The 25,582-nt window shown below is 38.0% G+C and overlaps 1 protein-coding gene, 1 long non-coding RNA gene and 1 pseudogene across 3 annotated transcripts; all 3 read right to left on the bottom strand.

The window, feature by feature from the left end:
- Nucleotides 1-1,733: 1,733 nt before the first annotated feature.
- LOC150033632 (uncharacterized) lies at nucleotides 1,734-3,171 on the bottom strand (annotated as a pseudogene).
- A 1,809-nt stretch (nucleotides 3,172-4,980) lies between these two features.
- Nucleotides 4,981-6,982, bottom strand: LOC120087128 (uncharacterized). Of its 2 annotated transcripts, XR_016532312.1 has the most exons (6): nucleotides 6,562-6,982; nucleotides 6,397-6,448; nucleotides 6,187-6,294; nucleotides 6,043-6,098; nucleotides 5,365-5,478; nucleotides 4,981-5,171 (listed from the first exon to the last, which is right to left on the bottom strand). It is a non-coding gene; the product is annotated as an uncharacterized LOC120087128 (long non-coding RNA). The 2 variants fall into 2 exon arrangements; XR_005484437.2 differs by lacking the exons at nucleotides 6,043-6,098; nucleotides 6,187-6,294; nucleotides 6,397-6,448; nucleotides 6,562-6,982 and having other exon boundaries at nucleotides 5,365-5,541.
- Nucleotides 6,983-8,558: 1,576 nt separating this feature from the next.
- LOC120084541 (uncharacterized) lies at nucleotides 8,559-12,650 on the bottom strand. The gene is made up of 5 exons (XM_090316996.1): nucleotides 12,501-12,650; nucleotides 10,687-10,943; nucleotides 10,114-10,553; nucleotides 9,553-9,777; nucleotides 8,559-9,070 (listed from the first exon to the last, which is right to left on the bottom strand). Exons 1-5 carry the CDS (start codon nucleotides 12,648-12,650, stop codon nucleotides 8,559-8,561), a joined length of 1,584 nt encoding a protein of 527 aa, XP_090173122.1.
- Nucleotides 12,651-25,582: the final 12,932 nt, after the last annotated feature.

Below are 25,582 nucleotides of genomic sequence, written 5' to 3'. Positions count from 1 at the left end.
AATTGGTCTTCAACAAAATGCACGTTCTCGATCAATTCTTCCTGTCACAATCAGCTCAGAATCACTCTGATTTACCTCTGTATGGACTTGAATTTTTTTGTGTAAAACTCTCTAAAATTTCTTTCTCTTTGACCTGGTGGCGCAACAAAAAAATTTATAATGCCCTCGCAGCGTTACAACGCTAGCGTCATGCCAGCCGCGCGTAGAGTTCGTAATGTTGCAACGCTGCTCTGTTTCCAATTACTCTTGGGTTTGCAGCGTTGCAACGCTGGCTCCCCCGAATTATCTTAAAAAATTGCCTCATTTTTTGTTCCTTGATCCTTGGTTTCTTCCTAATTCCACAACCAACTCGTAATTGCTCAAATTGGGAGTTTTGCCTCGGTTTTTTTTTTTTTTTTTTTTTTTTTTATCATTTTCGCATAAATTGCTTCTAATGCTTAGTTTTCTGAAATTACTCAATAAACCACATCAAACTAAACAAAACTAGAAATAGTCGTTCTAAATTTGAAGGTAATAGAACTTTGCTAGTCTCGAGCAAAGAAAAGAAAGAAACACAAAGTAGGAGAAATAATGAATACTAAAATGAAAAGATTCTAAGCATGCATTCTTTTATTCCGGTTTCATCAGCATTTCAACATATACAATACTCTTCCATAGAAAAATTCATACACATCCTAAACATTGAGAGTTTCTAAAGCCAAAACTTTTTATCCCTTGTGTGTGTGACTCCTCCTTTAATTCAAAACTCAACAACTGACTTAAGATTTATTTAAGCTTCATCAGTTTTCCCCTTAATCTAATTGAAGCATCATTCATCAAGCATCACCACAAAGGAAGTAATATGTCCACCTGGATGTCTTATTTCTTTTTTATTTTATTTTATTTTTTTATTTTCAATAATAAAAGGGCCATAAACTTGCATCATTTTACCTAGGGGCACTAACTTTCACACATCCACTATAGGGATCCATACCTGATCAATTCTCAGGTGTCCTGACTGATCACAACAAAGGAAACTCTTTTTTCCTCATCCATGCATACACATTACAAGTTTAAAATAATAAAAGAAAATATTTCTTTCAAACGCATGAGTGCACACTCTATTTTTTTTTCTCAAAGGCAATACTAATATTCTTTTCTTTCCTCTTAGTCTAACATTATAAACCATCATGCAAGCCACTCTCTAACTAGTGGGGCCTTTCGAGGTAACAACCAACTTGACTTAAATTTATGCTTTGTTTAGTTAGAGGTTCTAAATTAAAGTGGTTTGTGCTCAAGATAACAGGATGCAAAGAGGGATTTAGAACAAAGAACACTTAAGACAGGACTATGCTATCTAATTTCTACTTCAAAGCATGTCATACGTCATGAGTGACTCATCAACCATCATTATAAGAGAAAATAACCAAAGAAAACAAATCAATCAGTCTCAGCATTCTTCCTAACCAAAATTTCAAAAAATTTCAATTTTTTCTTGAAAATCAACAATAACATGCATATATCAATCAACTAAAAAACATCATGCACAAAGTACGCCCCCCACCCCAAACTTAAAAAGATGCATTGTCCCCAATGCATAACATATAAAACAATCACACAATAGATGAGTGATACAAGCCTGGGTATGAGCGGGGATCCACGAATTTGGATGGCGATCTAGTGCTTGAAAATACTTGAGCAACATCTCCAACCTGGGGATCAAAAGAAAAAAGAAATCATGAGGTAGCTCTCTATCCTAAAAAATCAATCAAATAACAATTGAAAAAAAATATAAAAAAAAAAAAAACGGAATACATGGGTTGCCTCCCAAAAAGCATTTAGTTTAACGTCCTTAGCTAGACTAGGTCTCCAATTCAACCAAATTTTCAAGGTGGCTTCATCACTCCATGCACTAAAGCACCTGAGATGAATAATTTTCTTCCACACTGGCATTCACACAGAAGATTAGTCGAACAACAATCACCATAAAATGCATAATCCTCTTTCCCTTTGTCCATGAGTTCTATATCTCCCTTTCGAATATAATCTAGAAAATTTACCTTACCTTCCTTAGAAGATTGTTCAAGACTACTTACTTTTTCCTTGCCCTTTCCTTTACAAAGGGACTGTCTAGAATTTTCACAAACAACTTCATTGATCTCTTGGCACGAACTTACAAGCTCCTCGGGCTTAGAAGAATGAAAAATGTTGAACTTCATCTTCTCATCATTCACCCAAAGTGTAAGCTCGCCCGCATATACATCAATCAATGCTCTGCCTGTGGCTAGGAATGACCTTCCAAGGATGATGGAAATTTCAGAGTCTTCTTCCATATCCAGGACCACAAAATCTGCTAGGAAGATGAAATCACCAACTTTAACTAGAACATCCTCTACTACATCACGAGGATGAGCGAGGGAACGATCTGTTAACTGCAATGATAACGTCATCGGCTATACCTCTCCTATGTCCAGTTTTCTGTACAAAGATAAAGACATCAGATTAATTGAGGCTCCTAAATCACATTAAGCTTTGTTTACCGTCAGATTCCCTATATTGCAGGGGATCGTAAAACTCCCAGGATCCTTCAATTTTTGCGGTAGCTTCTTCTGCAATATAGCACTGCACTCCTCATTTAAGCTAAGTGTCTCATACTTTTCAAACTTCTTCTTTGAAGACAACATTTCCTTCATGAACTTCACATAATTTGGCATTTGTTCCAGAGCATCTGCAAAAGGAATATTTATGTCAAGCTTCTTAAAAATATCTAAAAATTTAACAAATTGATCATTCAATTTCTTCTTCTGAAAGCGCTAGGGATAGGAGATTTTATTCAACACAGCAGGTGAAGGTTCAAAACTACTCCCTGATTTGGATGATACAGGAACATCTCCCTTTTTCCTTTGATTCACATTACCAGCTGTAGGACTCAATACCACTTGTTTCTCTATCTGGTCTGTCATAGGATGCACAATATTTCTCCCACTTCTCAAGGTTATTTCTTTGCACACTTCCCTTAGGTTTCTCTTCGTACAGCTAGGAAAAGCTCCTTTGTTCATAGTATTCAATGTAGCAGCGATCTGGCTAACCTGAACCTCAAGGATTTGGATAGCTTTCCCATGACTTGTTACTGTGCTCTCGAAGAAATTGGTTCTGCTCCTTGATCCTTTTATGAAATCCCTAAGCAAAGCCTCCACAGATGGTTTCTTTTAAAAAAAAAATTGAGGTTCCTGCAAAACACTTTTATTGTTACCATATGAAAAATTCTCATGATTGCGCAAACCTAGGTATAATGAGTGGGTTGGTTCATCTGATAAGAATTTTGGTGGGCTTCTTGAAATGGGTTCGCTTGGTGCACACAATTTTCTTGCTTAGGGTTCGGTACTTCCCATGATGTAGGTGCATTACAAGCCACCATCAATGCAATCGATGGTTGAGTACCCGTGGACAAGAGATTAATGGCATTAGTCAAAGTAGCCATCTGCGCCTTTAAAGCATTTACCTCTTCAAGTTCATAAATCCCAACAACTCTAGATGAAGATCATTCTGAGGGCCAATTATAGCTCGTGGCAGCCATGTCCTCTAATAATTCCTTAGTAGCATCAGCAGCTTTTGCAAAAATTGAGCCACCTGCAGTAGAATCCAAGATGGATTTCATTGTATTGGTTAACTCATTGTAGAACAACTGGATTTGTAACCAGCCAGGATATCTACGCTGGGGCACTTCCGCAGGAACTCCTTATAGTGCTCTCATGCCTCGAATAACTGTTTGTTCTCTCTCTGTCTAAATATGCCAATTTCTGTTCTCAGTTTACTCGTTTTCGCAGGAGGGAAGAATTTATTCATAAAGGCTTGGGCCAACTCATCCCATGTGGTTATGTTTCTCGTAGTAAGTAACTCCAGCCAATCTTTTGACTTGTCCCATATAGAAAAAGGAAACAATCTCAATCGAATAGCATCAGAAGAGACTCCGTTTATTTTTATCGTTTCGCTAATTTCCAGGAAAGAGCGGATGTGCTTATGCGGATCTTCGTGTGGAGTTCCTCTGAATGCGAGGTCCCATGCCATCTGAATTAAACCAGCTCAAAATTATTGGTATTAATTGGGGCCTCAACAATGCCCGCCTGAGTTGTAAGGACAACCGGTTGGAAATAATCTCTGATATTTCTAATAGCTACCCCTTAGTCTCCCATGGCATCAAACTCAACTCTTATGTTCCTTCTTACTCTTCTCAAAATCCGTTCAAGTTCTGGATCACAAGGAACAAGTTCAGCATGTTGACTTCTTTGCATACATAAGATTCTACAACAACTACAAAAAACAAATAATAATAATAATAATAACGCCCAAGTTAAGATCAACTCAGTCCTTAGTAATATTAAGCTTGGAAAAAAAAAAGTTTTCTTGTTAGTCCTCGACAATGGTGCCAAAAACTTGATGTGTGGACGCAAACATACGTATCGAAGTAATAAATCCCAAAATAGGATATTATCCTTAGGGATTGGCGTGAGCAATTTTTTTTTTCTAAGCTTAGCTATCACAGTTCTTTGTCAATTTTATCCAGGCAACCAGAAGATGATTTTTATCAATGATTACAACAAAAATTCAATCACACACAAATATAATTCAGAGTGAAACTAATCCAGGGTGTTGTTTCAATTAGGAAGTACAATGAGTTATGACATGCAATTGATTGAATCGATAGACTGAGGCTAGAAGTTCTAAAATCAATAAATCCTCTTTCGAGCTTAAACCATCCTAATAACCAACCATCGACTCGAATCTCTTCTATCGCTTGATTAGTTACAACATTAAGACCCTTCAATCCCACCCCTTATTTGTAATGACCCGACCCCCTAGGACTCAAGTTAGGCCATTACTAAATAAATGATTCCATGGAACTTAAAACAACACCCTTTTATGGTGAAATAAATGCTAAATAAATAAGTTAAGTTCAAAAGTCCTTCATTAAATTCAAATATTAAAAAAAAAACAATATGGTACCCATAAATCATAATTGATAATAAATAAGTCTGAAAAGAATTCTTAATAGTAAGTTTCAAACATCAAAACCGAAAGTTTTAAAAAAACATGAAAAGAAATCTAAATCTCATGAGCGGAAGCATAAAACTGGTCCTAGTGGCTCAATCACGAATTCCGCTTGTCAATCGTCGGTGCATCTCTACCTTTACCTGAAACAACAACATGAGAAAAGATGAGTATAAAATACTCAGTAAGTAACCCCACTACTGGGGTCAGGCTAGGTATCTATGTCCTTTAGATGTCTATCTCTGGTGGAACATATAAACTGCTCTAGTCCTCATGGGACACATACATACATGAAAAACTGATTTCTATCCTACTGTAGTTAAGTATACCCATTACCTTTAGTAAGTCTCGTAGAACCCACAACCTCTGGTGAATCTTGAAGGAAACACAACCTCTGGTGAATCCCGAAGGAAGCACAACCCCTGGTGAATCTCCAAGGAAACACAACCCCTGGTGAATCCCGAAGGAAACACAATCCCTGGTGAATCCCGAAGGAAACACAATATCTAGTGGGCATCTAACTAATCAGTAAAGACACTATCACAGTCTCAACATCACAAGTATCACAACATGGTCCTATAACATACATATACACCTCAACATCATGGCTATACAACATGCATGTATGCCTCAATATCCTCATATCAAATACAACCTCAGTGAATCAATTATTATCTCATACTAGCATTCAAGTATTTACATGCACAAATAAATCTTTCAGATTCTCATACAAGAACATATATCGGTCATACTATACTATCCGTCTATCATGCTATCGTTCTGCCATAATATTCATCTATCATACTAGCATATATCTAGTGCCTGGCCTGTGGGCAGTTCCAATAGTAAGATTACTTATATCAAATTAAGTGCAAAACTAGTCCAAGCGAACAAACTCCTGTCTAGCTTCCCACAACCTTAAATTAGGTCATAGAACACAAATCAAAAATCACTTTTAACTTTTAAGCCCAAATCCAACAGACAAATCATTCGAAACTTACCAACACGACTTACCCAAAAATTTGGCTAAAATCCAAATCCACTTTATTACTTCATCAATGGACTCCAACCTATGCATAAGTCATAATTAAAGCTCACATAATCAATTTATAGCAATAACAGTCAACCAAAAAAGGGTTTCAAAACCTTTGTACTCACTAAAATCCTTCAAAACAACTTCGAGTTTGTCGAAAAAAATGACTTATGACACACCAAAACAACCTTCGACCCGCTGGACAGTATCTTAAAACTTTCAAACCTCCAAATCTAGCATCCACCATAATGGGTAAATTAAAAATCCAAACCAAAATCAAGTAGGTAACCAAAATTAACCAAAGAAAACCAAAAAAAATTCATGAATCTTTTTACCCACTAGATTCCCCACCGGTCGTGGAGTGTTCGACGGCGGCGACGGGCGAAACTAAGCAGAAATGATGGCTAGATGTCAGATCTGACGGGTCTGATACGAATAATGACGACTGACGTGAACGAATTTGGTGGTGGAACTGACTGAAGGCAGCTTGATGGACTTACCTGCGATGCTGATTTGACCGGTGAAGAAGGCGTCAGGCGCGAGCGCTGAAGGGATGCGGCGAAGAAACTGCCGGCGATGGAACTGGGTAGCTGGGCGTCGACAGGACGGCTTCAGTTGGCGGGAGAAGATCTGGGCAGCGTCTTCGAGGGTCAGCCGACCAGCTGCACTGCAGAGCACGAACGGACGTCCCAGTTGGTGGCTAGATCTCGCAAGGGCAGACGATCCACTCGGCGGTTGGATGACATGACGTCGAATGGGGGAAAAGGCTGGGCGCTGCTCGACAGCTCAACTGAAGCCGATTCCAACGACGACGAACGGCGAGCAGTGAAGCTATAGCTGAGGGACGTCTCGGTGGTGTAAGGAAGAAGAAGAGAAAGGGAAAGAAAAAGAAGAAAAAGAAAGAGGACAGAAAAAGGAAAAGGAAATAAATAAAATATATTTATTTTATTTTATTTGCTTCCTATTCCCTTTTATTAATATTATTATTATTATTATTATTTTTCCTTTTTTTCCCATTCTCTTCCTTTCCATTTTTAAAACAACAATTCTTGCCCTTGATTTCCATCACTAAACTTCGGAATTAATTTCCAACATTAATCTCCACTTAAATATTTACATTCCAGCAATTAAACTAAAATGTCCAAAAATTCCAAAAATGTCATCAATTAATAAAAATTATTGAATTGCATTAATAATAAAAAATAAAATTCGGGGTGTTACATTCTTCCCTCCTTAAAGAACTTTCGTCCTCGAAAGTTCATTCCTGAAAAAGCTCCAGATAGTGGGCCTTCATCTCATCCTCTTGCTCTCAGGTAGCCTCCTTGAACTGGTGTTTCTGCCACAGGACTTTCACAAATGCAATCTCCCTGCGGCGCAATGTCTTTACCTCTCTGGCGAGAATCTCTACAGGTTTCTCCTCGTAGCTCAAGTTGTCATTCAACTGCAAGGGCTCAAAGTCAACTACATGGAACGGATCTGTTACATACTTTCTCAACATCGAAACATGGAAGACATTATGAATTGAAGACAGTACTGGGGGCAATGCAAAACAGTAAGTCCAAATAGTGACGACTGATGTGAACGAATTTGGTGGTGGAACTGACTGAAGGCAGTTCGATGGACTTACCTACGATGTTGATTTGACCGGTGAAGAAGGCGTCGGGCGCGAGCGCTGAAAGGACGCGGCGAAAAAACTGCCGGCGATGGAACTGGGTAGCTGGGCGTCGACAGGACGGCTTCAGTTGGTGGGAGAAGATCTCAGACTCAACTTCCCTTTCCTGCCAAACCTCAAAATACCTTTCATAGGTGCCACTTCTAAGAACACTTTTAACACCAGTCTCAAATTCTAGGTCCTTACATCTTACATCGGCATAACTCTTCTATCTGCTCTGAGTTATTCGCATACGAGCCCTAATCTTCTATATTGCCTCATTTGTGGTCTGCACTAATTCAGGTCCTAATAATTTCCTCTCTTTTATCTCATCCCAACACACAGGAGACCTGCAACTCTTTCCATACAGGGCCTTAAATGGTGACATCCCAATAGTGGACTGGTAGCTATTATTATAAGCAAACTCCATTAAATGCAAGTGAGCATCCCAGCTTCCTCACAACTCTATGGCACAGGCATGCAACATGTCTTCCAATATCTGATTCAATCGCTCTGTCTGCCCATCAGTCTATGGGTGAAAAGTTGTACTGAAATCCAACCGGGTCCTAAAACTGCCTGAAGACTTTTCCAGAAGTTGGACGTGAAACGAGGGTCTCTGTTTGACACAATGGATACAAGCACTCTGTGCAATCTCACCACCTTCTTCATGTATATCTATGCCCACTTATTTACTAAAAAGGTGGACTTTCCAAGTATGAAATATGCTAATTTTGTAAGTCTGTCTACCACAACCCAAATTACAGTGAAACCTTTGACTGTCCGTGGCAACCCCACGATCAAGTCCATAGACATATGCTCCCATTTCCATTATGACAGCCTCAATGGCTATAACAAGCTTGCTGACTTCCGCCTTGGGGCTTTCACCTGCTGGCACACCAAGCACTTGCTGACGAACTCTGCAATCTCTCTTTTCATATCATTCCACCAGTAATAACATTTCAAGTCCTGGTACATCTTGGTGCTGTCGAGATGAATTGAAAATAAGGAACTGTGAGCCTCTGACAATAACTCATTCTTCATATCATTATCTGCTGGCACGCACAAACGTCCCTGATATAGGAGACCACCTTTCGTTGATATAGAGAATTCGCCATCCTGACCTGACTCCACCCTACGAACTCTCTCCTCCAGATAAGGGTCACAATGTTGTGCATCAATAATTCTATGCCTTAGACTCGGTCGCACTGACAACTGCACTAACTGTGTCGTGACCTTTCCCACTCCCACTGCAATTTCTGCCCACTCTAGCTCCTTGCACAAATGAGTCTGTCTAGTAATGAGGGCTGTTGAATGAGCCACCTTTCTGCTTAGGGCATCTGCCACTACATTTTCCTTTCCTGGGTGGTACAAAATTTCGCAGTCATAATCCTTTACCAGCTCTAACCACCTTCTTTGCCTCATGTTCAACTCCTTTTGAGTGAAAAAGTACTTTAAACTCTTATGGTCGGTGAAGATCTGTATCTTCTCTCCATATAAGTAGTGCCTCAAGATCTTGAGAGTGAAAACCACTACTGCTAATTCCAAGTCGCGTGTGGGATAATTTTGTTCATGCTTCTTTAACTGACGTGAAGCGTAAGCAACTACTCTGCCCTATTGAATCAGTACACATCCCAACCCCTTCTTGGACGCGTCACTGTAAACGAAAAAACTACCTGATCCATCTGGTACTATAAGAACTGGGCTGAAACCAACCTCTGCTTGAGATTTTGGAAACTATTCTCACAAGCCTCATTCTAAACGAAAGGGGCTCCCTTCTGGGTCAACTGAGTCAATGGGGTGGCTATGCGAGAGAAGTCCTTTACAAATCGTCTATAGTAACCTGTTAATCCCAGGAAACTGCGCCCCTCACTGACTGTGGTTGGACAAGCCCAACTCGTAATTGCCTCGATCTTTACAGGATCCACAGAGACACCTTTCTTCGATACTACATGTCCTAGAAAGGACACCTGCCTCAACCAAAGCTCACATTTAGAAAACATAGCATATAACTTATTGGCCTTCAATGTCTCCAAAACTTTCCGCAAATGCTTCTCATGTTCGGGCTCTGTCTTGGAATAAATCAAGATGTCATCAATAAAAACAATCACAAAGGTGTCGAGGAATTCCTTGAACACCCTTTTCATCCGATCCATGAACAATGCTAGGGCATTCGTTAGATCGAACGACATCACTATGAACTCATAATGCCCATACCTCGAACGAAAAGTTGTCTTGTGTATGTCACTATCCTTTATTCTCAGCTGATGGTATCCTGACCGGAGATCAATTTTTTAGAACACCGTAGCTCCCTACAACTGGTCGAACAAGTCATCAATCATGGGGAGGGGATACTTGTTCTTGACGGTCACCTTGTTAAGCTCTCAGTAATGAATGCACAGACGTAACGATCCATCCTTCTTTTTCACAAACAAAATGGGTGCCATCTTAGGGCTTATGAAACCCTTGTCCAACAACTCCTGTAATTGGACCTTCAATTCCCTCAACTCTACTGGTGCCATCTTGTATGGAGCCTTCGAAATAGAGGTTGTGGCTGGCTCCAACTCAATAGCAAAATCTATCTCCCGTTGCGAAAACAGTCTGAGAAGATACTCTGGAAAAATGTCTGGAAAATCTCTCACTACCGACTCTGAAGTCAAGGTGACTTTAGCCTCTCTAGTGTCAACCACACTGACCATAAAGCCCCAGGCTCCTTGGTCAAACAATCTATTGGCCTTTAATGCAGAAATCACTTTGGGTAGGACCACGGACCCAGCCCCTTTAAACTTAAAATCGACTCTTGTAGGGGGGTTAAAGATGACCTCCTTACGGGAGCAATCTATGCTGGCATGATTAGCAGCTAATCAATCTATGTCTAATCACATCAAAATCACGCATATCTAAAATTATCAAGGTCACATTTAATGCATGATTTGCTATCTTTACCTAACATGCTTTTATCCTTTTTGTAGCTAACATGGTCTCTCCTGATAGAGTGGAAATAGACAGTGCAAAGAGCAAAGGTTCTGACTCTAACATGGCATGCCTTACAAATACAGAAGATATAAACGAGTGCGAAGAGTCAGAGTCAAACAAAACTAAAGCATGGTGCCCCAAAATGGGAAGCGTACCTGTCACCACTATGCCTGACTTCTCGGCCTCACGCCGGGTGGTAGAAAACACCCTATTCTGCTGCTGATGATGACTCGAGCCTCCCAGAAACGAGCTTACGGGCTGGTGATGCATTGTGAATATGATGAAATAATGGTGTATATTACGATGGTGGTGTATGCGTTGTACATGCAAGTATAAATCCTGCTAGGTTGCCTGGTAAGCCCAGGGTCGAACACAGGGACTATGGAGACAGTAGGCGACAGTAAATTTAGATTCCTTTGCGGTAACAATCAAAATAATAAGTTGGTTGGTATGTTCGTTTAAAATATAAACCCTATGTGGCGGAATTGAGGAAAGAGTTGATAACAGCGAAAGTAACAATGAGTATGCGGGGAACGGGTTGAGAAGGGATTTAGCTAACACTTCCTAAGCTTGCGTTCAAGCTATGCGATCATGCTACACACACAAAACAGCAAATCATCTTCCATGCTACACATACATACATAAGGTGACCGCATACTATCATATCCTATCTCTAGGGTGCATGCGATGCATTAATAGCAAACAAAACTTATTCCTAAGTTTCTATCTCTTGCTTATGCGGTTCTAATCTAACTCTCCCGAGCCTAAAGTCTAATCTAACTTTCCCAAGCCTAGATTCTATCCTTAGACCACCTTCCCGAGCATCTCTAAAGGACGAATGATGCATAATGCAAGATGATTGCATAAAATGAAGATCTCAAGTCATGTTAGCTAAGTGCTTCTCAACCCATTCAGAAGTTTAGTTACTCATGCGTAATGTAAAGAGAGTGAACAGATGTAGAGATGCAAATTCTATTTTATAATTAGAATAAGAATACAAAATGACAATGGAAAGTAAGGATAGTGAGCCTGGTAGCAATGTCTTGCTTCCTAAGGCTTTTACATTGTGTTTTTCTCTACTCTGCCCAAAAGAATGTTCTTGCTTCTGCAAGAGTCGGTCCTCTCTCCATTTGCAGTGCCTCCCAGCAGTCTTCCGAGCTTCCCAGGAGTGATCTCTTGACGTCCTCAATTCTTCACTCACCTCTGCCTTTTAAGTGTAAGAAAACTATGAACAATGGCTAACTATCTTCTGTATGGCGAACTCTCTATATGGCTGAGCTCCTTTATCGATGGTGGCCTTTGGTATTTATAGAGATCAAGGTGAAGAGCTTTTCTCTCAAATGATTGCACTGATGAGATGTCATTAAATCTTTGTCTGATGCGCCGATTAATTGTCATTGAAAAGTTGAGTGTACTTGCTACAGTGTGTCGTTAACAGCTTTTCAACTAAATTCGGATTCGACCGTCATCAACTTTCTGTCCCATCGTGATTTATTAAGCTTTCACCTTGATGCACCGTCTCTTTACGTCCACCTTCTTGAGCAGATCTTTGCGAACGCATATGATCGCATAGCTTTGCGGTCGCAATCTTCTAATGCGCTCGGACGCTGAATTCCTTAGATTGCAATTCTGCCTTGCGCCAACGCATTTTCCTACAAAAAATATGGAAATTAGCTGCTTTAACGCAATTAGCGCAAGCGATCGCAATGTTCTCAACTTAATGCTTTTGGACACATTTGTACATATTTTTACCATTTCAATCCTACATTGTTTATATCTTTGTGTTGTAATAACATGCATACTGCTCGTTATCACCTGGCCCCTGAGTTCAGGCGCGTTCCTCCTTGGGCATTTCTCTGACATATGCCCCTTCTGGCCACATCGAAAACAGACCCCAGAGTCGGCTAGGCAACGTCCCCAATGTCGCCTACCATAAGTAGTACAGATCGGCCTATCCTCCTTCATAGTCACAACTTGGGAGCCCTACTGTCCCCACTGACGTGGAGCATTCACTGTGTTCTGGTTCCTCTACTGATGCTCAAGAGCTCTAGGCTCAACCTTCCTTTTCTGACCTGCAAAGGTCCCAACCTCGAGTGACCTTCTGTACTTTTCTCCAGCTTAGAAGTCAGCATCAATCCTCACGGCGGCTCGCAGTACCGTAGCATACGTCTTGAGGTCTAAGGCATGTACCATACCTCGCAATCCGCTCTTCAGACCCTGGATGAATCTCTCTGTCCTCGCTGCCTCGGTGGCTACTAGTTCAGGAGCAAAGTGGGACAGCTTATTAAATTCCTGCTCATACTTCTCCATCGACATAACTCTTTGCTCAAGTTCAAGAATTCCGGGTGTTGGCCGAAAAATACTTCTCATAAAAACGCTCCTTGAACTGCTCCCAAGTTGCAAGTTCCCCACCAGTATCATTTTCTCTGTTGAATGCCACTAGATTTCTGCGTTGCCAGTCAACATGAAAACTACACATTGGAGCTCGTGCCCTTCCGGGCACCTCATAAAACAAAAAATTGTCTAAATAGATGACAACCACGTCTCTGCTTTAGTGGGGTCCCCCAAAAACTCATCAATGGAGCGAGGGTTAAACTTCTTGAAATCCCTCAGATGCTTAGCCTTAAGAGACAGGCCCTACATGTCTCTATTCTGCAATCGGGTATGCTGTAACTGCTTAGATGGCACCGGTTCCTTCTAAGCCTGGTTCTGGGCAGTCTGTCCTACCATCATGTTACGGATCAGCTCCTGCAGGTTTCCATTAGGGAGGATGCAACGGCTTCACTAATTTTGGCTTCCATTGATTTCTCTTCGACTTGGGTTTTCCATAGGTGGATTTTAAGTTGTCGAGACCGTCTGGCTATTCTCAGCTCCTTTATCCTGCACCCCTCCTCTAACAGTCTTTCTTGCTCTAGGTTTAGGTGCTATGTCCTGTGATGAACTCATAAATTAGCTCTCTACCTCCGGGTCTTTCTCAGAAATCATGCTACTAAAACATTACATCACTGATCTCATATATGCACTGAAATCTTTCATTAGTGGGACATACCTGGCAATGACGAGGAATCCGTTATTGGGCCACAGGGACTACCTAGACTTACGTAGTAAGTTAGTCTACAGAACCAAAAACATGGGCTCTGATACCAATTGTAACGACCCGACCCCCTAGGACTCAAGTTAAGTTATTACTAAATACATGCATGCATGGAACTTAAAACGACACTCTTTTATGGTGAATTAAATGCTAAATAAATAAGGTAAGTTCAAAAGTCCTTCATTAAATTCAAATATTAAAAACAAACAATAGGGTACCCATAAATCATAAATGATAATAAATAAGTCTGAAAACAATTCTTAATAGTAAGTTTCAAACATTACAACTGAAAGTTTTAAAAAAACATGAAAAGAAATCTAAATCTCATGAGCGGAAGCATAAAACTGGTCTCAGTGGCTCGATCACGAATTCCGCTTGTCAATCACCGGTGTATCTCTACCTTTACCTGAAACAACAACATGAGAAATGATGAGTATAAAATACTCAGTACGTAACCTTACTACTAGGGTCAGGCTAGGCATCTATGTCCTCTAGATGCCTACCTCTAGTGGAACATATAAACTACTCTAGTCCTCATGGGACACATACATACATGAAAAACTGATTTCTATTCTACTGTAGTTAAGTATGCCCACAACCTCTAGTAAGTCCCCTAAGACCCACAACCTCTGGTGAATCTCGAAGGAAACATAACCTCTAGTGAATCCTAAAGGAAACACAACCCCTGGTGAATCCCGAAGGAAACACAAGCCCTAGTGAATCCCGAAAGAAGCACAACCCCTCCTGGTGAATCCTGAAGGAAACACAACCCCTCCTGGTGAATTCCAAAGGAAACACAACCCCTGGTGAATCCAGAAGGAAACACAACTACTAGTGAATCCCAGAGGAAACAGAATCCCTGGTGAATCCCGAAGGAAACACAATCACTGGTGAATCTCAAAGAAAGCACAATCTCTAGTGAATCTTGAAGGAAACACAATATCTGGTGAATCCCAAAGGAAACACAATATCTAGTGGGCATCTAACTAATCAGTAAAGACACTATCACGGTTTCAACATCACAAGTATCACAACATGGTTCTATAACATACATATACACCTCAGCATCATGACTCTACAACATGCATATATGCTTCAATATCCTCATATCAAATACAACCTCAGTGAATCAAGTATCATCTCATACTAGCATGCAAGTATCTACGTGCACAAATAAATCTTTCAGATTCTCATACAAGAACATATATCGGTCATACTATACTATCCGTCTATCATGCTATCGTTCTACCATAATATTCATCTATCATGCTAGCATATATCTAGTGCCTGACCTGTGGGCAGTTCCAGTAGTAAGATTACTTACCTTAAATTAAACCTAAAATTAGTCCAAGCAAACAAACTCCTGTCTAGCTTCCCACAACCTTAAATTAGATCATAGAACACAAATCAAAAATCACTTTTAACTTTTAAGCCCAAATCCAACAGACCAATCATTCGAAACTTACCAACACGACTTACCCAAAAATTTGGCTAAAATCCAAATCCGCTTTATTACTTTACCAATGGACTCCAACCTATGCATAAGTCAAGATTAAAGCTCACATAACCAATTTCTAGCAATAACAGTCAACCAAAAAAGGGTTTCAAAATCTTCGTACTCACTAAAATCCTTCGAAACAACTTCAAGTCTGTCGGAAAAAATGACTTATGACACACCAAAACAACCTTCGACTCGCTGGACAGATCTCAAAACCTTCAAACCTTCAAATCTAGCATTCAACCATAATGGATAAATTAAAAATCCAAACCAAAATCAAGTGGGTAACCAAAATTAACCAAAGAAAACCAAAAAAAATTTATGAATCTCTTTACCCACTAGATCCCCACCAGTCGTGGAGTTCTCGACGGCGGCGACTGGCGAAACCAAGCAGAAATGATGATTGGATGTCAGATCTGGCGAGTCTAAGATGAATAACGACGACTGACGTTAATGGACTTGGTGGTGGAACTGATTGAAGGCAACTCGACGGACTTACCTGCGGCATTGATTTGACCGGTGAAGGTATCGAACAACCGTCGAGCGTGAGCGCTCGAGGGACGCGGTGAAGAAACTGACGGCGATGGAACTGGGCGTCTGGGCGTCGACGGCATGACTTCAGTTGGCGGGAGCAGATCTGGGCAGCGGCTTAGGTGGTCGGTCGACGAGCGGCGTCGCGGAGCACGAACGGAAGTCCCAATCGGCGGTCGGATTTCGCAAGGGCGGACGATCCACTCGGCACTTGGATGACGTGATGTTGAACAAGGGAAAAGGTTGAGCGACATTCGACAGCTCAACAATTCTTGCCCTTAATTTCCAACACTAAACTCCGAAATTAATTTTCAATATTAATTTCCACTTAAATGATTTATATTCAAGCAATTACACTAAAATGTCCAAAAATTTCAAAAATGTCCTCCATTAATAAAAATTACTGAATTACATAAATAGTAAAAACAAAATTTGGGGTGTTACGTTATTTTTCTAAATTCATTTTCATGCAATTTCGAATAACAATCTAAATAATTGGGTCCAGCGAATTAAATTCTCTCTAGAGACATCTAATTAACTTATGTTCATTCAATTAATGGCTAGTTAATCAAAAGCATTAAACACAAACAATTTAGAAATCTATGCAAAATCAATCAATTGTAAATTCAAATACTCAAAGTAACATCCTTAGAATCCACAAACACCCTAGAAATAGAGTTTAGCCATGTTGATTCTAACAACAATAACCAACAAATAATCAATCATCATGGCAAAACAATAATATAAATGTAGAAAAATGATCTCTCTTCAATAAGATCAAATCCGAATCATGATCTCCTTGACTCCCGCCATGAATTCCAGATTGGTCTTCAACAAAACGCACGTTCTTAATCAATTTTTCCCGTCACAATCAGCCCAGAATCACTCTGATTTACCTTTGTACGGGCTTGAATCTTTTTTTATGAAACTCTCTAAAATTTCTTTCTCTTTGACCTAGCTGTGCAACAGAGAACTTATAATGCCCTCGCAACGTTGCAATGTTGGCGTTATGCCAACTGCACGTAGAGTTCGTAGCATTGCAACGTTGCCCATTTCCAATTACTTTTTGGTCTGCAGCGTCAGGGAGCAACGTTGCAATGCTCGTCCAATGCTGGCTCCCCTGAATTGTCTTCCAAAATTGCCTCCTTTCGATCCTTGGTTTCTTCCTAATTCCATAGCTAGCCCGTAATTGCTCAAGTTGAGAGTTTTACCTCGGGTATTTTTTTTTTTATCATTTTCGCACAAATTTCTCCCGATGCTTAATTTCTTGAAATTACTCAATAAACCACATCAAACTAAACAAAACTAGCAATAGTAGTTCTAAATTTAAAGGTAATAAAAGCACTTTTTAGATGCTTTTCATAAACACATGTATCAAAGGATATTAATAAATATTCACATAATCAACTCAAACAACTCGAGTAAAGGACTTCTTTATATGAATGTGATGTATTATACAAATTCTAACAAGGCTTTGTAGTAGCTATTTCAAATATTTTACTCATATGAGAATATGCATAAAAATATCTGAAGATTCATTTAAACTTAAATGGTTTATTTCCTTTAAGAAATTATACTAAATCCATGAAGTTTTCATTTTCTCTTTTCAAGATCCTAGATATGCTTGATAAAATAAAGACTTTATACTTTCAATCAATTGAAATTATATATATGTACACCTGTGTATCCATTATCCTCTCGTTGTCTAACCAATGTGAGACTTTGGTCGCATGCCTAACATTCCTCCCCTCGAACCTATGAAACACAGACACAGATACGGCTATACGATACGGATACGATCGGATACGGCGATTTGCCAATTTCTAAAAAATTAAGATACAGATACGTTTAAGGATGCGTCATTTTTTTATATATATTTTTAATATATATATTTCTAAAAAACAAGGATACTGATACGTTGAAGATACATTTTTTTCTTTAAAAAAACCTAGGATATAGATAAATTTAGCATACAAGTTAATAACAATAAAACAAAATAGAATACAAACACTGAAATACAATACAAAAAAAAAAAACAACATCTAAGATGTTGAAGTACAATAGTTAATAAAATGCAACAGAAAAGTGACTCATATTGCAAAAAAGAAAGAAGAAGAATATTAGAGAGAGAAGTATGAAGATAAACGAAGAACTTATTGTTGAAGATATTCAAATAGTTTATATTTTGGTGGACTTTGTGGGGATTCAAATGTGAAGATGGAGAATATGATTCTAGCCTAGGGTTTGGTCCGTTATTTATTTATTTTTCTTTTAGTTTCAGACTCGAGTAGTGAACTTTCTAAATAGGTTGCCTAATTTTAGATTGGGAAAGATTAGATGAGTTACTTGTCTTTTTTCTTAAAAAAAACAAAAAGTATGCATAGAAATAGATACGTCAAATCGCGTGTCAGATACGTATCTGGAAAGTATCTGGAAGTATCGGTATCCGATACATGTCTGATACTGATTCTTTGCCTCACATGAAGTATCTGTGCTTCATAGCCTCGAACAAAGGACTACCGAACCTTCCTTCAAATAGCCATTCATCTGTCTAACTCTTATCTAGGTTAACTGCTCTTCACTAGAGCACACTGCTTATCTGATAAAGTTCAAATATAAATCATACTATGACTACTTTAAAGCTGCACTACATCTTTTTTCGACACCCGAGAATTATACCAACATATCTAAACTAGGAGCATGACTCTATAGTGGTATGATATTTCTCTACTTTGGTCATACCTGATGACTTTACTTTTGGTTCCACCCCAAAAGACTTCATACCAATGGAGATAATTATCCTCACTTATATAACCACCGAGATCTTGAATTTTTTTTTATTATATATTACACATTTTATAGCTAGGTAATATCTAAAACTACCATCAATCCTACAAGTTTCCACATAAATGATAGAATTTACATATATTCATACTACAAGCAAGTTAGGTGATAGTAAAAATAATATTATAGGGCCAAACTTAATTTAAAAGTAATAATAGTACTTAATGGAAATTAAAGGCCAAACATGACCATTTATATAAATCATGCATAAACTTTGTCAGATATAACACGACATATTATTTCTACTCATGCTAACATGCTAATTAGACATGCTTAGCTAGATCTAATTGTTAGAATTGATGTCCGAAATCTAGTGTATCTCGTGGTTTGTATTTTTTTAACACAAATTATTTATCTAATAAAATCAGAGATATTTTCTTTGACATTTAGACGACATTAATTCAATCCAATAAACTAAGATCGAATTCTATATAATGTCACTTAAACAGTATATGGTTGACATACAAGAGTTCATGTTGAAGTAATAATCTAAAAGATCTGCAGTAAATGGATGAAGGTTTGGTACCTTATCTTGATAATTGCCAATATGACCCACTTTTGTAATTGTTACATGAGATGTAAGTGTTAAAAACAATATGAACCATATTGTTCATGTAAAGACATGTGAGTGGGGGTCTCATGTATAAAGGAGTTTATTCATAGACCGAACCACGAAATAATTAGTTTATCTTTATAAAACCTTTACTTGAAGAAACTAATATTTCATTAGGATGACCATAGGAGACTTGACCTTAATCCTGAGTGAGTTGTGAACTCCTGTTTATGACGGTAGTCCTTTGATCTGTATGGGTGAGAGTGGCCATGATAGCCGACTCAATAAGTCTACCATTTTAGGGATTTGTCTGATTAGGGAGCTAGGAACACAACTACACAAGATGGAATCCACTCATTTCTATTGCTTGGGAAAGTAGATAAATTGCTCTTTTAATAGCTGGTTCTGGGTCTTGAACAATGAGGCTTCAACCTCTCAATGGCTCGAGAGGTGTTAGTTGATAGTTGAACAATAAACTGTTTGTTCATTAAAGGAATCAATGGTACTTAAGAAGTTAGATGTAAAGGGTAAAACGGTATTTTAACTCAGCTGTAGTTATGAGCATTTGTGAAGGGTTATAGCTCTGTTGATTGATTATATCCATGGATACAAAAATATATCTACAGTGCGAAGAGTGCAGCTGAAAAGCATCTAAAAAGTGCTTTTATTACCTTCAAATATAGAGCCTTCATTGCTAGTTTTGTTTAGTTTGATGTGATTTATTGGGTAATTTCAGGAAACTAAGCATCAGGAGAAATTTGTGCGAAAATGATAAAAAAAAAAAAAAAAAAAACTGAGGCAAAACTCCCAATTTGAGCAATTACGAGTCGGCTATGGAATTAGAAAGAAACCAAGGATCAAGGGGCAAGAAATGAGACTAATTTTGGAAGACAATTCAGGGGAGCCATCGTTGGACAAGTAATGCTGCTTCCTGACGTTGTAGACTAGAGACCAATTGGAAACAGGGTAATGTTGCAACGCTATGAATTCTGCGCGCGGCTGGCATGACACCGGTGTTGCAATGCTAGTTAGCAACGTTGCAACATTGCGAGCATATTATAAATAACAGCATTGCGCCGCCAGGTCGAAAGAAGGAGAAAAAAGAGAGCCGACTTTGATAGATTTTACCTAAATTCAAGTCCATAGAGAGGTAAATCAGAGCGATTCTGGGCTGATTGTGACGGAAAGAATTGATCAGGAACATGCGTTTTGTTGAAGACCAATCCAGAATGCGTGGCTAAACTCTATTTCTAGGGTGTTTGTGGATTTTATGGATGTTACTTTGAGTATTTGATTTTGCATATATTTCTAAATTGTTTGTACTTAATGCTTTTGATTAATTGGCCATTAATTGAATAACAATAATTTAGATTGTTATTCGAAATTGCATGAGAATGAATTTAGAATAAAAAGGGTGCGATTGAAGGGTCTTAATGCTGTAACTAATCAAGCGATAGATTCGGGTCGATGGTTAGTTATTAGGATGGTTTGAGCTCGAGAGAGGATTTTCTGATTTTAGAACTTTTAGCCTTAGTCTATCGATTCAAGCAATTGTCATAACTCAGTGTACTTCCTAATTGAAACAACACCCTGGATTAGTTTCACTCTAAATTATATTTGTATGTGATTGAATTTTTGTTCCTTGTCATCATTGATAAAAGTCATCTTTTGGTTGCCTGTAGAAAATTGATGAAAAACTGTGATAGCTAAGCTTAGAAAAAAAATTGCTCATGCCGGTCCCTAAGGACGATACCTTATTTTGGGAATTATACTTCGATACATACGTTTGTGTCCATGCATCAGCAGCTATCGGTCTTTAGTAGAGTGATCGGTAGTTAATAAATATTGATTAATTTGATTAAAGAAGTTTAATAAATTAATCTCACATCATTGGAGCTTTTAATCTATAGGTCCATAAGGTCTCCTTGCTAGCTCACTAAAGGATAGTAATGAGGAATGATTTGAATTGTTCAAATCAAATGAGAGAATTTTATATTAATGAGATTAATATATAATGGTTAATTATAGATATGACCTATAACCAATTATGTAAGAGAGATGTATACATATAAATATGTGATATTTATATGTTAACTAACTCCATATTAAATATGATTTAATATAGTTATTTAATTAATTAATGGTTAAGTAATTGATTAAGAAATAATGGAGATTGGAGGTTAGCATAAATATATGATATTCATGATAATTAATTAATATATATTAAATAGGATCAAATATATGATTATTTAATTAATGTGCTAATTAACTAAATAAGGGTTATTTAATTAATTAGCACTTGTTGGGATTGGTGTCCTAATTCTCCCGCAGTCTCGTAATTTGTAATATATACACATTGTTATGAATAAAATAAGAGTTATTTTATCTGGCATTTACTCATATCCAATAAACAAAGCTTCATGGTTATCGTATGTAAACTTAAGCATGTATATGAGATATACAAGTGGATAATGCCTTAAGTGATAACCTAAATAGGTCCGTAGTATAAGGATTAAGGTGGGATACCTGATCCTGGTGACACTATAGATACGACCCGTTTTGTAAAGGTTTGCAAGTGTTGTGAACTACTACAGATAGTAGATCCTAACCATTCATGTGGAGACATGCGAGTAGAGGTGTCCTATACAAAGAGTTTGTATAAGACCGGACTACGAGATGATTCGTCTCTATATATAATGTCGTTGATATTGGAGACTTACATCTCACCTAAATGACCATAGGTGACATGACCTCAATCCTGAGTGTTTTGGGAACTCCTGCCTTTGAGGGTGGTTCTTTGATTAATATGAGTGAGAGTGGCCAGATTGCCAACTTAACATGCCTACCTTTTTGGAGACTTGTCTGATTTGAGAGTTGGGAATCAGTTACACAAGATGGAATTCACTCCTTTCTCGAACTAGAGGTAAGTAGATAGATTGCTCCCTTAAGGGCTGATTCCGAAGCTTGAACATATTGGCCACAACTTCTCTTTGGAAGAGAGGACTCAGTCATAGTAGAACTATGCTTTATGTTCATTAGAGTGATCAGTGGTACTTAAGAAGTTAGATGTAACTATAGGGGCATAACGGTTACTGGCCCAGTTGTACTTACGAGTAATCTGTGAAGGGTTATCGCACTGTTGATTGGTTAAGATGTTCACATTAATATATCTGTAGTAAGAAGAGTTCAACTGTCAGTCTTTAGTGGAGTACTTGGCAGTTAACGGATGGTGGATCCTGTGACTAAAGAGTTTAGTCAGTTATTCATGTACCGTTGGAGCTTCAAGATACAGGTCTATAAGGTTCCCTTGGTAGCTCAATGGATTCAAGTTGAGAATCAGTTCTTGGTGTTGATTTGAAATGTTCAAATTGACAAGAGGTAATTCGATTATATATGATATGATCGGTGTGATGTATGAGATACATCTAGTGGAGAATTAATGTAAATTAGATTTACATTAAGTACCATGGAATAAAAAAATAGCTATGGTTTATATGTTTCATGAGATGAAATATTAAAACTATAGGTTATAAATATAGTATGGTAAGTTGGTAAATATAGTATGGTAAGTTGGCTATCATATATATTTATAATAATATTAATTATTGGATTGTTGGATTGACACCATCACACAGCGGAAGGGAACAGGATCCATAATCATTCTAATTGATTAATTTTGGCATAAAAGAAACATGCTAAAAAAGAATTAATGGGTTTCATGAACATACCTTGGTCGAGCCATTGAAATCTCCATTTTCCAGCTACAAAATCCTCCAAATCCTTGTGTAGACCACCACAAAAAATTCACTACTATCTTCTGGTGCTCTAGATTGAGTTGTGGGACTCAAAATAAGCTGGAATCAAAGGGAATATGGAGGAAGCTCACTGAACCAACCCATTGAAGAACACCTTCTTCATCCAAATTTTTCAGCAAAAATTCAATCGGTTCATCACCCTTTTCTTCACTCCAATCTCTTTAATATATTGCAGAATATCATGCAAAGAGATGTGCTGCATGGGATGCAACTCATGCTTGGAGTAAACTAAAGGAAGAGGTGGGTTCCTTGTAAGCTAGTTGAAGATGAATATGAAAAACCCATTTTTCAATTTTGTGTAATTTTTCAATTCCAAAATCTATTTTGATTTTAAAATCATTTTTTATTTCTAAAATCAAAATTTATAATTTTACAAATTAATTTCATAAATTAATTTTCTAATAAAATTAATAAATAATTATTTAAACAATTTAAATAATTCTAGTTAATTTAATATTGGTTAATTTAATATCCAATATTAAATTAATTTTTACACAAATTCATCTTCATATATTTAAATATATTTTCTCCAATTCTGTTTGATTCTAACTTGAACGTTTCAAATTAACTTATCACGCTACTCTAGAACTAATCCATTTTTGAGCTAGTAGGTGGACCTCGTGGACCTACAGATCATGGGCTCCAACGATCTGAGATTAATCGGCTAAACTCATTAGACCGATCTAACCCTCATTCGTTAACTAATGGGTCACTCCACTAAAGCCCATAGTTGAGCTCCTCTCACTGTAGATATATTATGTCCACTCGATATAATCATGATTATTAAGTTAACCCTTCACAGGTTGTTCGTAATAACGGCTGGGTCAAATCTCTGTTTTACTCCCAAAATTATCTCTTGTTCCTTAAGTCCCCATTGATTCCCTAATGAACCATTTTTTTCTTTGTGATCCAATCACAAGACCGAGTCCCTCTCATACCAAATGAGAGGGCGGGATCCCTTGTTCAAGCCCCAGAATCAGTACTTTAGGGAACAACCTCTCTACTATCGCTAAAGCGGGTAAGAATGAATTCTCTCTTGCACCTTATGTCCCACGCTATCTATCTAGTCTTACCCCTAAAATGAAAGTCATATTGAGTCGGCATTGTTGAGCCAACCCTCACCTATGCAAATCTAAGGGCAATCCCAGATAAATAGAAGTTCATAGTTAGATCAGGATTAAGGTCAAGTTACCTAGGTCATCGCTTTGAAATAATCAGTCTTAAATAGTAAACAACGTTATAAAGTAAGAGTGACTCATTTCTTGGTCGGATCTTATCCAAACTCTTTTCCACAAGGACACCCCCACTCCTCATGTCCAACATGAACGAATTAGGATCACTTCATTTGTAGCACTTTACAACTCCTTGTAACAACTACAAAGCAGGCCGCATCTAATAGTGTTACTAGAATAAGGTACCCAATCTTATCCATATACTATAGATCATTTTGACTATTTACTTGAACCTGATCCATCTTTATGTCTCCACATAAAGTTCAAGTACTCATCCTATAGTTAAGGGACTTTTAAGTTTATTGGATTTCTATTCAAGCAATAGATTTATTCAATAACACCTTTATTGATTTTTCAGAATAAATTCCATTGTTTACATACCACGAGTTTTAGGACATAAAACCTAACATGGATAATTATCTCTTTTTCTCTAATAACCAATTAAGTGGGAGGTTATTGGTGGTGTCATGTTACCATGAGATAAAAGGAAAAATGTTTTTCTAAATTTAATAGTTATTGTATTGAGATTTCCATTCTCGAAAATTACTCACAGTGGCTGTCAAGTAAATTAGATTTGCTAAACGACAATTGAAGAGAGATTAACGATCGTGGAGTGTTTCTATACGATAGTCACTCAGCTGAACAATCAGTTAAACGATCGAGGAGCTTTTGCTAAACGATTTCATAGCTTTTGTTAAACAATTGGGCATCGTCTATACGATAGACCTTGCCATCTCCCACTTGCTCAATTGTTTACACGATTGTTCCTTAGGTCTCTTCCTCTAACCAAGTCAGCCATTGTGGTGGTGTCGTACTCAACTCAACATAGTCGAGGTTATTTGGAGTTCGTTCATTGAGTTTAGGGTGTTCGTGTGGTGGTTGTCGATTGTTCGTGAACTTGGAGATCATTGAGTTCGAACGTTCGTGTGTTGCAGTCTTGGAGTCTGTTCGAGCGTTCGTGATCAAGGGTGTTGAATATGAGTCTTCAAAGGTATGTTAATTCTTTCCCTTGATCGTATTGTAAAGCCTGCTGTAATTTCATTTTATGCATAGCCTGTATGTTTCCGTTTCTGACTGTAATTGTTGTTGTTCATATACGAATGAAATTTGGAACAATCCTTTCGTTGCTCATGAAAATCCTCATGTCTAATTTTCTTCAGCACTAAGGGTATAAGGAAAATTTTTGGAGAATGGGTTAACCCTTCTCCATATAAATATGTCCTTATAGCCCATTTTGGGCAAGGATTTTATTATTACTCAAAACCTAGCCTCCACCCTTTTTTAAATTCTCTATAGAATTCTCTACTATTTTCCTCCTCAAATTTCTTGG

This window comes from Benincasa hispida, chromosome 9 (assembly GCF_027475165.1).
Source record: "Benincasa hispida cultivar pf3 chromosome 9, pf3_genome.v1.1, whole genome shotgun sequence".
NCBI classification, from domain to species: domain Eukaryota; kingdom Viridiplantae; phylum Streptophyta; class Magnoliopsida; order Cucurbitales; family Cucurbitaceae; genus Benincasa; species Benincasa hispida.
This window is presented reverse-complemented; position numbering and strand designations above follow the sequence as displayed.